This window comes from Gadus macrocephalus, chromosome 15, assembly GCF_031168955.1.
Source record: "Gadus macrocephalus chromosome 15, ASM3116895v1".
In the NCBI taxonomy this organism is placed as follows: Eukaryota; Metazoa; Chordata; class Actinopteri; order Gadiformes; family Gadidae; genus Gadus; species Gadus macrocephalus.
In genome coordinates this window covers 12,353,193-12,366,984 of record NC_082396.1, presented here as the reverse complement: position 1 = coordinate 12,366,984, position 13,792 = coordinate 12,353,193, and the positions used below count along the sequence as shown (strand labels likewise).

Sequence of the window (13,792 nt, the reverse complement as noted above, 5' to 3'; positions counted from 1 at the left end):
TCAACTACCCGACCCAAACTTCATTAGGCACCCTGATATGTAAACTGTTCAATAACCCCTCAATTCTAGAGAATTGGGCACTATCTCAGCTCAATAGACAGGATAAGTAACAGGGTAATGGACAAACACACACACACACACACACACACACACACACACACACACACACACACACACACAATTGTTATTATTTCCTAAAGTGGACAGGAAATAAGTCATCTAAAGGCTTTAAGGATTGTGCTCTAATCGAAAGGCAGAGCCCGAGGCTTTGCCTTACATATGCTCCCATTATTATGATAACTCTCTCTGCTGGGGAATGATCTGCACCAGGAGAATGTCTATTTAATTTTAAATTTAATTTAAAATGTCATGGCCAGATGAGTGTGCAGGCCACGCCCCTAGTGAAAGCACCGTTAGCCTGAAGTATAACGTTACAGCCCATTAAAAGCCCATGTCGCCGTGACACATAGGTTTCGCGTGACCGGGGCTGTATTTCCTGCTCGCTCCGGCGGGCGATTATAGGGATTCCAGCAGGGATTTCCCCCGTATTTTATTAGCTTGTGACAGAAGAATTCATTTGTGTAGAAGGATATATGTTCACAATATCGTGGAATACAGATTCATAGTTATGTATGGACATGTGACAAATTGAATATGGAAATCAGTAATGTGTTACTCATTTAATGCGTTGCCTATTGAACCTCATTTACAGATTACCCTGTACATGAATAGCGTGATTGTGTATAATAATGTAACTTCGTCAGCGTTCATTTTGCTTTAATACGTCGAAATACTCATGTTCAAATAAATCACATCAAAACCATTGCCCCATTAGAGCTCGATACATCCTATTCATTGTCATATAGGGGGGTGTCCTAGAGCAAAATAAACCATAGGCCAATGACAAGTAAAGATGGCTGGTGGGCGGTGGGTACCTCTACCCCAATGTCCTTCGTCTGGCTGACGGGCTGCTGCAGGAGCCTCTTGATTTGAACCCAGGTGGCCAGCACCTGTTTCCTGGTCACCATGGATACGGCCCCTCCAGGGACGGCCACGCTTGACAGACGCAGGGCGAATTCACACACCTGAAAAGACACAGGAAACATGGGAGTTTCATAGATTCCCTTACTTACGCGCATTTCCACCGGAGGGTGTGGGTCGGTTCAGTCTGCAAAGGTGCGGCATGGGTCGCGTTGCCACAGCCAAGAAGTGGGTGTGATCCAGACTGAGCGCTATTTAGCCGTACTCGTCCCACAGTACTCCTCTGTTGGGGTACTGAGACGCCTGAAAGGGTGCCGGCAAGTTGCAGCTACACAGTTTGTTGCAACTTTGTTTATTTAAGAAAATGTAGAACAAAAGTTTGCCGTCCTTCTTGGACGTCCTACATAGTTGCTCTTTGTTCGTTGTGTGCATTCTTCTTTTCCTTGGATTTATTAGCAGGCAACACTGTGTGGGGCTGCTATGAGATCACGATAACGTAGATGCCGTGGCTATTGCCATACGGCTTAAACCCCGCCCTACCATAACTGTCGGAGGTGGAAACACGAGCTATAACTGAGCTGGGCTATACTGCTGATAAGGGCGGCGACTCTTAAGGCATAGTCATGGTTTTACGTTAACGCAGCGCAAGGGCGTTTACGGACCCATTACGTCCTTGCGGACTCTCCTTGCGGACCCTCCTTGCGTCCACCGCAAGGGCCTGACGCGCGCCTCCCAAAAATTCAAACCTTGCGTTGAGGCAACGCAGCAGCAAGGGGTGTGATTGCTCTGCTAAGCCTTAAGCCGGGAAGGTCCTATGTTCAATCCTCCATGTCCGCAGCTTACCTGTGTGCATCTTTCAGATGCCTAACACCAACCCGTTACCCGTATAACACGTGTTCTTGAGGTCACTTATCCAAAGTCGCTTTGGATAAAAGTGTCTTTTAAAAAAATACGTGAATGTGAGCCCAGCATGATGTGTTCTCTTCCGGTCTCCTCGTTAGTCTGCAGACCACCCGCCCGCCTGTCACCTCAGCACAGCTGGGAGACCCTCGGGCCAGACCAAACACCGCTGGTGCCACTTATCATGGGCGTAGAGTCCGATCCTTGAGCCGCACATTCGTCCGCAGCTGGAGCTAGGGAAACCAGATGCCAGGAAGGTACCAGCCGCCCGCTGGTGTCTCTTGATGCGCCTCTCGGAACGTCGGTCTTGGTTGGTTTGGTGTAATTCAGAAACTGCAGTGGCACAAGTTATAGGCTGATCTGTTGAGTGCCAGAGTTTCAAGCTGTGTGAGGGGGATGTTCGCTCACTTTAGGAGGTCCCTGGTGCAGTCCTTAAAGCGCCGCTTTTGCCCTCCAGCAGAGCGCTTTGCGCCCATTAGTTGGCTGTAGAAGACTTGGCGGGGCAGGCGGTGTTCAGGCATGCGTATGGTGTGCCCTATCCAGCGCAGATGTTTTTTGGCCACAGCTGCTTCCATACAGATTGAGCCGGTTTTGCTGAGGATGTCTGTATGGGGGATTCTATCTTCCCAGGACAGACCGACGATCTTCTGTAGGCAGCGGATATGGAAGGCCTCTAGGTTGCTGATGTGCTGGCGGTATGGGGTCCATGACTCTGCCCCATAAAGCAGAGTGGAGAGACCTAGCGTGTTGTAAACAGCAACCTTGGTACTGACCTTCAGGTTACGGTTTTCAAAAACCCTGCTGCGTAGGCGTCCAAATTATGATTTATCGATCCGCGGTGTGTTTCTGTGTCAAGGGAGCAGCATTTCGGAATGTGCTGCAGCAGTTTAGACTTCACAGCAAAGCCAACTCCATGATTACAGAGAGTGTCTTCGGGGACCCCCTTCCAGAACAAGGTGTACCCAGCACCACACCTCAGACAGGGATTCCTCTCCATGTAGTCTTGTCTCGCTGAGAGCTTCTATGTCAATGTTGTATCTTGCAAGCTCCAGGGCCACCAGTGCTGTCCTGCGGTGGGACCTGTCAGGAGTTCCAGCCAGGTCCAGCAGTGTGCGAAAGTTCCACGAAGCAATAGCTTAGCTTATTTTTATCTTTTATTTTTCGACCGCAAGGGGGGATGCTCCGACGGTTGCGGCTTACCATCCGGAGTATTGGGATCAGACAATTTATTGGACCACCTTTTCTAGGTGGTCCAAAATGGAAGCTGCCGAAAAGACGCGCTGCTCCATCCCACAGTCTTAACGACCACCACTCCATTGCCACCTGTGTGCATGGTTAGCTAGATACTCCCAGCCACATCCTTGGCCTGTACCCACCACCAGTCAACAACGCCACAGGACTTTTTGGGGGGGGGGGGGGGGAGCAAGAAGCTTGCGCATAGGGGAGGATTAAGGTGTGGGTGCGCAGACCTCACTCCCACCATCTTCAATCCTAACAGATGGACCTCCAGTGGCATGAGGGAACCCATGAGGACCTTCGCCTGGCAGGAGATGCAGGGGGCTGCCGGTGGTCTGGTCAGTTGGTGTGCCTGTCCGCCTGTGCCTGTCCCCAGGTGCAGGTCGCCTGCTTCCGCCTTCCCAGCCGTTGTGGTGGTGCTAACACCGACCATCTTCCACCTGCTCCGCCGTTGGGGTCTTCACTATTTACCCATAACTGGGACAGCAGTTGACGGGCAACAGGGCCTTTCCACTCACCGATGGGCCTTCATGCCACGTCTCTGGGGCCCATTGCTGCTCCGAGATCCTGTACAACTTAGCCTGGGACCAGTTTCCATGTGTGCCACGGGGAGGCGTGTACGAGATCTTGACAGTGGAGAGGCTATGTACCGGCTGAGGAGACTTACGCACTCGGCTCCTCTTTTCGCCCCTGATAACAAAGGGCTATCCGGTGGCAGTAACTGAAAGCAGAGAGTAGCAAGCAGCATGCAGCATGCACTAACTACAAGCACTACTACTCCAACACTACTGCACAGACGCATCACGCGCCTAGACGCATCGCACACACACACACACCTCCAGAGCCTTGTTCAGGTCCTTTAGGGCGGCCGGCTCCATCGCCAGGGTTCCCCCAACATGTGTGGTGGAGCCTGCCTTGTCCGGGGTCCTCCCCGCTCCCTTCTTGGTCCTGACTCCGTCTCGGCCCAGCAGAGGCTGCAGCAGCCCGCGGGCCACACAGTCACACAGCAGCACCAACAGCGCCTGATCCCTGAGCAACACAACACAGCAGATGTAACCCGCTATCTGGTGGTGGAACTCGTAGTGATAGTGAAATTGAAACTCTCTGGCCCAGGGACTGAGAGTTTAAGCTGTTGTTATTGTTGTTGTCCCTGCGTTTTTGGGGAAAACTCCGGAGCCCAAGGATCATTTGATCTTTTTTTGTGGCGAATACTCCACTCCACAAGTGCTTGCCAAATCATTTTAAAAGTAAGTTTTTTTTCTGGCCGTGCTAAAGTTGCTGTTGGTTTGTTAAAAACATGAATACCAATCCTTTAATTTGTTTAATGATCCATGTATCTGCTGGGGACTTAATGACCCAGTATTTGTTTTGCAGTAAACTGCAGTTTTTCTTCAGAACTTCTTATATATAAACTAAAATAAAAGCGAGATATATATTATATTAATCAGATGCCAATCATTGATTCATTACAATTATAAATATTACAATGTATTGCAAGACTTTGTCACTTGCTCTTTCCCAACTCTCCCCAGAACCTACCCACAGTGTCCAGTTCGTCTAAGCGTGTCTACTAGCGTTTGGAAGGTGGGCAGGAGGGTGCGATACTCGCAGGCCACCAGCAGAGGGCGGCTGTAGTTCCACAGGTACACGGCGGCATTGTCCACCATCCACCACTCGCCAAGCTCCTCCCCCAGCTCCGCTCCCCGCAGGAAGCCAGCGGTGGCATAGGCCGACAGAGACTGGATCCAGTCCCTAAGAGTGAGGTAAGAGAGGAGAGAGGAGGAAGAGAGAGAGAGAGAGAGAGCAAAATAGATAGAGATAGTGAAAGAGGGAGCGAGAGATAGAGAGAGAATTGAATGGACACATTCAGTTTAAATGATTTAACACTTTAAGGGGTTACATAACACTTTTTAACTGCTGGGGGGCAGAAATTTTAGCCTGGCACCGCCCACCTACCTACTTCCGCTCAATTTTCATTTCACTTCAGTACTAGGTCTGGGTCTGCTTCATATGCATGGGTTCCTTGGAAGACAGATTTTTGGCGGTCCAATCAGCGAACAGATGGAGGGGCTGAGAAAAATGACGTCGAGGCCGCGCGCCAGTTTCAGTTGTAGTCAGAGGAAGACCAGGAAGACAATGGAGAAGGATACGAGAGAAGCTATTCGGTCTGTTATGGGATCGCTGCCGAATATCGATCAATTAAAGAACAAGCTTTGCTGAGTTTTGTTGGTGGCCATGATGTTGTGGCGCTTCTCCCCACCGGGTTCGGGAAAAGTTTGATTTTCCAGCTGGCTCCGTTAGTGGTGAAGGAGCCGGTCCCGTCGCATGACATACGTCACGACCAAACGCTATGCGATTGGTTATGGCAGATCCAGAGTGGCACTGGGCAGATCCAATCATTTTAAAACTTCAACAGACACCCGCCTCCAAGTGAGTGAACGTTTGTCAATTGGGCAGTTCCAGACCTTCTGTACAAATGTAATGAAGTACGATGGTCTGGTAGGACCAGGCTACAGAAAATGTGCAATTGGAAGGCTATGGGAACCCAGCAACCCATATGCTCGGTTCGCATTGCGTCTAACATCATTTAGGATTAGACATTATATGGTCACTGCTTCTTTCAAGGCTTCAAAAAATAGGCGCTGCTGGATGCCCCAAAGCAAGTGTTATTGTGAGTGTGTCTGTGTCTCTGTGTGTGTGTGTGTGTGTGTGTGTGTGTGTGTGTGTGTGTGTGTGTGTGTGTGTGTGTGTGTGTGTGTGTGTGTGTGTGTGTGTGTGTGTGTGTGTGTGTGTGTGTGTTTGTGGCTACCTGTAGACCCCCCAGTGGTCCTCAGAGGCGGGGCCTCCTCTGTCCTGGGGCAGGACAGCGGGACTGTTAAGCTCCACCCCCTCCGATTGCAGCTTCTGGACGGTGGCCTATGAGGGAAAGGGAAATCTCTCCATCACATAAAGAAGGCATTTAACCCTCAGAGGAAGTTATCAAAACAAAGGGGGCATTAGTAGTTTAAATTAGTTTAGCTGTGGCACATCAAAGGTTGTTGAGGAAACATTGGCCATGGATTTAGCTTTTTCATTGAATTCTGAAATAACATTTTTGCATTATTTTCTTCAACAATTTCGTGCATCCCTTCTGATTCCCTTGACTTGTGTTCAAAGTGAAGGGAAGCCGACTGTCACAGAACAAAGGAAGGAACACACTGGAGACAGAGGCGCCTCCACGGCTCCTGCAAGGTCACGCGGTGAGGATCTGTCGTTCACCGCTTTTCTTCAAAGTGCTTTCGAGCTAATCTTCTTCGGTCTGGGGGGGGGGGGGGGGGGGTAATAAAAGCTTGATGGGAGGTGGATTACACAGCGCAGCAAACAAGCCCAGGACTCCACCCAATCAACTTCCTCTCCCATGGCCGCTCGTTAAGAAAATCCCAAAAAGCTCATCTTCTGATGCTGAGGGCAGAGAGCTTTGTAATTGTTTTAACTCCTATCTCAATAAGAGAAGTCTACCTGGTTAAAAAAATAGTATACGTTGAAAAAATTCTCACATAAAATCTCCATTAACTTTTAACAAGCTTTCCTCGAAACAGTTCAAGAAGGTTTTGCATAAAAGTAAGCAACTTATAGATGAAACCATGATCTAAACAGCGTCACGAATCCCAGAAAAATATGAGAATATATCAGAATATCTGAGAATATCAAGCACAGTATGTTTCTCTGTTCAGTGCTGATTCAACGTCCATCTTCAGTTAATAGCTTGTGATTAGCTTCACCTAGGATGAGTCCACAGACCACTTCAAATGAAGCATGTTTTCCGCTGTGTTGTTTGTATTTTGAGTATGTGTGTGCGCACGCGCGTGCGTCCGTGTTTGTTGTGTGCGTATGGGGTGAAGGCCTAACGATGAAGAGCACACACCTCAGCATTGATGAAGCAGATTTCGGCCAGGAGAAGAAGCACGTCCCTGGAGGAGGCGTTGATCTGGAGAGAACCTTGCTCTGGACTCTGACCCTCTGGAACAGAGAACATCACCCATTTTACAGCGATGACAGAAGTCAACGTCCCTTTCATTTTCCACAGGGTTCCAACTTATCTTATATAAATGACAAATTACGCATAAACAGGGAGGGTTATTCTATTCAACTCATTCAAAAAACCTTTTGTGACGTTCACTGGTAGCAGTAATAGCAGTTATAATCATATACAGTATAATCATAAAAGTCATAATCCGTCTATTCACTCTGAACACTTTGTATATATGAGGAGAAACTAGGCGATTAAAAAAGAATGATAATAATAAAATAATATGAATAAATGCAGTTTATTAACACTTTCTCGAGGCAACATTCTATAACACATGTAATAAGCATTCGGCCAAGCACACAAACCATTATCTCCACATTAAAACGGTTAATATTCAAAGTTAGGATTATCAGTTTGAGTGTGGTCTGTTTCTTGACAGGAAAGAAACTGGTCTTTTGCCATGCTGGCCCTACCGGACAGCTAATTAGAAAGCCCTCAGGATCCCTTTCCCATGACTTCCAAGACCTACTCTCAGTCCATCTGCCGTCGTCGTAGAGCAGACAGAAGCGGCAAGCAGCTCTGCATATGTCCCACACCTCATGTCCCCTGGCAGCCTTCACCAGCACTGCCCAAACATTCACCCTGGAAATACAGAGTACGAAATATGAACTACTTTTGCTAACAATGCTAATGAAGATGATAATAATAGGATGCAAGGTACAATATGCAAGATTTGCGATTTCAATCCAGCCAGACACTCTGTATCGCACCTCTCCCTACTCTCTTCAATACCTGTTGAGCCTCAGAAAACAAGGACCGCTTTGAGAGATTTAAAGGTCCCATGGCATGAAAATCTCACTTTATGAGGTTTTCTAACATTAATATGAGTTCCCCTAGCCTGCCTATCGTCCCCCCCTGGCTATAACTTGTGTTCGGTGTAAAACGAGCACTAGTAGGTATACTGCAAAAAATGGAAGCTCAGGCGCGCTGATTTGGAATGTGGCCCTATATGTTGTTATAAGGGCCCAAGCTACCTCCCCTTTCTCTGCCTTGCCAACCAGAGAATTTGGCCCGCCAATGAGACAATGAGCTACGATCGTGCAAGCCCCACATGCTTGTGTGTGTGTGTGATTATGATTACTTGTACACTTCTTTGTTATTTGGATAACCGTTCTGCTGTTGGTGTTATGGCGCATAACACGTCGGACTCTCGTCTCTGGTATTTCCACAATGAGACTCGTAGTGGGGGTTATCTCAGCCATGGTTGAGACGGAATTGGGTGAAAGGAACTTTGGCTTTGACTCCCTGAAGTACATGAACCACGACATGGAGGAGAAAGGGATTGTTGCCCGTGATTGTCTCCCGCTTGAAAATAACAAAATGCCCTCCGAGATTGTGGCTTTCCTTAGCGGTGAAAGCTGTGTAGTAAAGCATACAGTTGAAGACACACTGCAAATGTTATTTTGTTTGGGCGGACATCAATAATTAATGGTACCTTTGGGGAAGGCCTTTCAGCAGTAAAAGCGATGTTTTCCCTCCCTATCATGAACGCGGCCTATCCCTCACCTCTCTGTTTTATTAATGTATCCTGGAGTTAATCATTTTCGAATGGAGCTCCGGCGTGGATTACAGACAAATAAGAGTGAGATAGACGGAAGAAGAAGCACTGTTGCCTCTACAAACACTGATTAGTGCCTCATGATGTCAGTGTATAAGCAGCTCATAATACACACAGCTGGGTGATCCTTCGTGGACCAGGGAGAAGCTGAGAGGGAGGATTGAGAGACCTTGAGAGGAAACTGAAAGGCGTGGATAGAACACAGCAGTGTCTAAGGCTCATAGACAAGACCTGAAGCACTTAGCGGATCAGTAATATCGATTTATTATTCTGATTTCAGATAAGAGCATCTAAAGACTGATGGCCGACGAGCTGGGAGCACGGGGCGTTTCACACCACTTTCGCTGCATATTTTTTCAGACCAATCATGCAACTCGGCCAACAGTAGTGAATGTTAAAGAAGCCCTATAAAGTATTTAAATCAACACCGTGCAGACTGGCCCCTTTCAAAATAAACTTCTCCTTCTTAAAGCTTCCTCTACTTGTGCAAAGTATTTTATTTTATTTTTTTTATATCTCTCTAATGAAACAAGGCGTACCTCTGCCCCATTCATTTATGGTTTCCGGCCCAGACTCCGTGCAATCTCAGAACCACCAGAAGTTATAATATAGGACAAAATAGGACAACCGGACCCTCCATGCGCACCTCTCTGTGGCGTTGTTGTCATCGGCCAGTCTCTCCAGATGTCCCTTCACCCCCTGGACCGACCAAGAGTGATGCTTGGCCTTGGCAGACAGCTGAAGTGCAGGTACAGTCCCATCACTGCCTAAACAAATGACAAGATCAACCACAGATAATAATATTCACACAATATACTCCATCCCCATAAAAAACCCACATTAACTTTCACGATTAAAAGCACTCAGTTTAGTAATGTTCCCGAACCAATTGAGAGTACGCCTCTATAATGTATGCAACATGGTAGGAATGTCCACTCATGTGCACAGGAACCCTGGAAGGCGGTATCCATTAGGGTCAGGAATGCTTAACTCTGTAGCACTTTGAGATTTCTGAATGCTCTACAATTAAATATATTATTATTATTATTATTATGCATTCACTCCGGGCATGCATGTGTTTTGCGCCTGCCGCGAAGGAACCTAAATGGATTTTTTCGGCCAGGTCCCTGGTGAGTTATGGCATTGTCCTCATGAACCCCTCGTCCTGCCTAAGCAGGCGCATGCGCTGAACGCTCTTAATCCGGAGCAGCAGAGAGCACTGGAGGGGGTCACGCACCTCTAAGACAGGAGCCACTACCAAAAAAAACAACTACCCCCCTCCCCCCCCCCACCCCGCGTCGCCAGAAGGCTGCCCTGTCCTCTACTGTTGATGTTGTTATTAAAATATACACCCTGGCCTCCACCCCAAGCCTAAGTGTCGTATGTTAACCATAAAATATATTTGAGACCCACGTCCCTTCCATTTCAATCCAGACTTCCCCGTGACCCGGGGACATCGAGGTCTATTTGTTAAGAACAAAACGACGTGTCCGGGAGGTGTTTGGTCAGGAAGAATTGGAAGTAGAGTGGAAGTCGTACTTTCAGGCGTGCAGTCCGCATCCAGCACTATCTGGAAAGCATCTGGGGCCAGGAGGAGACCAGCTTGGACCAGCATGGAACGAATGTCAATGCTGTCTTTTGGGGCCTTGTCCTTTGCCTGCAAAAAGAGGGGGAAAAGAGCAAGGGAGATATATTATTCTATTCTTCTAGTACAGCATGAACCACTCATAGATGGTGCAACCTTTGACCCCTGCTTCCCCAACGCCACATCTCAAAGACAAGCAGCCATGGTTTGTTAATGGCCCAGTCAAGCATTTGTAATCATGCTTTTTTCACCAGAGATTAGTGATGATATATTCAGACACATAATGACCAAGGACTAAGCCCAGAGACCCATTTTCTTGATCTTGTTACATGCAGACATAATACACAGATTATGGAGGATTTGTCTGGATATCTCCATGGAACTAATGTATTAAGCACGGCCTAAAGGCAATGCCATGTCCATGAAACGTGAGATGGGCGCATTTCCAGTAGATTGGCTGCTGACACGGAACATCATAGCAAACATTAACACGGTGGAAAAGGCACTGTCACTTCCAAAAAAGTGCTCCACCGAGACAGAATAAAGAAGTTAGTCAGTCAATTCTGTTCAGTCAGATTCTGATTGGTTTTCCGAAGACTGGTTAGTTATTCTCCAGGGGCCGGTTGCACCAACTGGTCTTAACTAAGCCTGGTCGTAACTGCTAAGTAGGTCTTAGTTAAGACCTGGCGTTAGAATGGAACTAACGCCGGTTGCACCAACGGGACTTTCGCCTGGTCTTAACTACGCCCGGTCTTAGCCATGCACGGCCATGTGAATGTTCCATGGAATGCGCATATCACCGCGTTACTAGGATACTCCGTGCCGACAGCTATTTACTATTTTACTTGACATGCTGTTGGACACCGAAATAAATAATTCATTCTTTCATTCATTGTCATTCATCAATTGTGTTAATGCCTGACAATAAAACACTGCAAACTAATGTAATTAAAATATGTATTTGTAATGTCTGGTTTACAACGAGCAGGCATTTAGACGGGAATGGTTCTTTTTGACAGAAGCTATTCATTGTCCATCATCAAATGACAAGGAGCTAATTGAGTTGTTTTGAGACTATAGGAGAGATCTGTTTAATGTGTCGGCCCATATAAAACATATAAACATAATTAAAACAATATTCACAACTGATAATAAGTTGAGAACGGACTAATCGGCCAGCTATATCTTCAATTGCTCTGGCTGGACGCACGTCTTCCTCGGGGACCGCCGGTGGCTGATGGTGTCTGGGGAGAGGGATTCTCTTGGAGATGTTGTGCAGAACGGTGCACGCAGCTATTTCTGTGCAGACCCGTTCTGGGTGCATCCGCATCTCCCCATGAAGGCAGTGAAACCCTCCGGATAACCGTACAGGCGGGCGATCTGTGAACACTGATCATATCGCCGGCTGTGTTTTGAAATGCCCCGCTTGCATAGAAGCGAAGCGCAATGAGCAGTTGCAAGGACGGTGGTAGCGCTGCATTGGATTGGATGTAATTGCTTTAGAAACAACCTTGAATTTCAACTCTACACTTGCCCCTGACCAGGCGTAGGATTTACGCCTGGTCTTAGTGAAAAGAACGCTAAGCCCAGTTGGTGCAACCGGCGTAACGGTTAGGTCGGACTTGGAACACCAAGTTACGACCAGGCGTAGTTAAGACCAGGCTTACGCCCAGTTGGTGCAACCCAGCCCAGCTGGTTTGGCGCGGGGTAGAGCCATGGATCCAACATCCAGGTACCACACACACGGGAGAAGTACCAAAGCAAGAAACTCATCTTGGTTAATCATTGGAAAGAATAAAACTGGACAAAGGAACCTGTTGGAGCAGCATGGCGGCCCTGTCCTCCGGCCTGCTGGGGGCGCTGTACAGGGTGGCTCTGAGGCGCAGCCGGTGGACCGTGGTCAACAGGCGCTCTCTGCGCGGCCCGTCGGCCAGCAGCACGGCTCTCTCCAGGTGCCCCAGGGAGGCCTCCAGACGGCCCTCCTCCTCCTCCAGGAGGGCTAGCTCCTGGTGGACCTCACAGCGGGTCTCCAGCAGCATGCTGGGGCAGGGAGGCAGGTTATATGGTTCAGCAGGTTACAAGGGGGGTGCCTACGCAGCGATATCCATCCCCCACCCCCTGGTCTTGGTCTCTGGTTGTCTGAAAAACGCTCAGTTACAATGGAAGAGTGACGACGTTGAGTAGTAGCCCGAGTTATATGACCAACACTCAACACCGTTAAAGATAACTGTTCCCAGGCAATCACAGTGAGCAATAGGCAGTTTACCAAATTGTAAATCAATACAATTGAATTGTATTCCATGTTGTAAGTAGTTGGGATTCAACAGGTAAAATGTAGAAAACATTGCATTTGTATGTTGGTCAAACAAACTTTACCCAAGTGGCAAAATAACTGGAGATTTCAGAGTTTGAGATACAAGTGGCAAACTCAGTAGTGAACAGAGTGTTTACATGGTTTTTCATTAATGGAAGAATTTAATTCACTGTCTTTCCTTTCCTTTTTTGTTTAAATATTTTGATGGGCTCTTTTTCTAAGGACAGGAAAATGAAGAAAGACAGGAAAGTGGGTTGAAGAATTTAGGGAATTTCCTTTTCTCGTGTCGGTTGAGGCTAATGTGTTCAAGTTAATGAGAATTCAGGTAATTGCTACAGAAGTTTGTTAGAAGAAGTGAGTGGAGGCTTGAGAACACCCTCAAGCACAAAAAAAAAAAAAATCAGGCCAATCATTGGAAGATAAATAATAAATACAGTGAGGAATTATTTCATCCAAAAAGCTGTAATGAGTTTTAGAAGCAACCATTTAGAACAACTCTAGGGATCTTTGGTGTGATGATCGTAATTTCTGTTAAATGATGGACTATCGAGTCAGAGATTACCATCTGGCTGCAGATTGCCTGCTGTTGCTGTGATGATCAAGACTGCTTGTTATAAACATTTTTCAATGGCAATTTTAAGACAAAGTCTGACAAAAGCCTCCTCTGTGGGCAACAAGTTTATGTTATTTTTGATCACCCCCCCCCCCCCCCACCCCCCACACACACACACACACACACACAAAGCTTTTGATGCGACGGCCACAAAAAACAATGAACCCTCAAATTGGGGGGTCCACTTTGGAAAGGTTGAAATGTTGAAATGTGAAATGTTCAACTGAATAACAATGAACAAAACTAAGACTGAGATATTTAATAATAACCGTCGCAAAGCAGTTTTGTCACTTGAACTGACCAACATTTTGAAAAGGAGAGGATGAAGACGTGTCATTTGTAAGGGACAGCATTCAACACAACCGACAAATACTTTCAGTTCTGTACTGATATCAGTCAGGCAGATCAGTGAGATCCTAATAGGGTCTACACAGGAGTGCCAGTGGTGCCAGAGTGCCAAACCCTAATCATGCACAGCTGGTCCAATTACACACGCAGAGCCTCTTGGGCCAGCTGATACCAATCTCCTCATTAGC

The 13,792-nt window shown here is 47.2% G+C and overlaps 1 protein-coding gene across 1 annotated transcript in view; it reads right to left on the bottom strand.

Annotated features, from left to right (window-relative positions):
- The window catches only part of LOC132473660 (cilia- and flagella-associated protein 46), a 72,728-nt gene that overhangs the window by 48,833 nt on the left and 10,103 nt on the right, over positions 1-13,792 (bottom strand). Inside the window, exons 12-20 of the mRNA XM_060073871.1 lie at positions 12,144-12,369; positions 10,284-10,401; positions 9,391-9,511; positions 7,656-7,768; positions 7,022-7,116; positions 5,927-6,033; positions 4,657-4,869; positions 3,954-4,146; positions 936-1,085 (exon numbers count right to left, since the gene is read on the bottom strand). Coding sequence (XP_059929854.1) covers positions 936-1,085; positions 3,954-4,146; positions 4,657-4,869; positions 5,927-6,033; positions 7,022-7,116; positions 7,656-7,768; positions 9,391-9,511; positions 10,284-10,401; positions 12,144-12,369 — 1,336 coding nt within the window. The remainder of the gene's footprint in view (positions 1-935; positions 1,086-3,953; positions 4,147-4,656; positions 4,870-5,926; positions 6,034-7,021; positions 7,117-7,655; positions 7,769-9,390; positions 9,512-10,283; positions 10,402-12,143; positions 12,370-13,792) is intronic.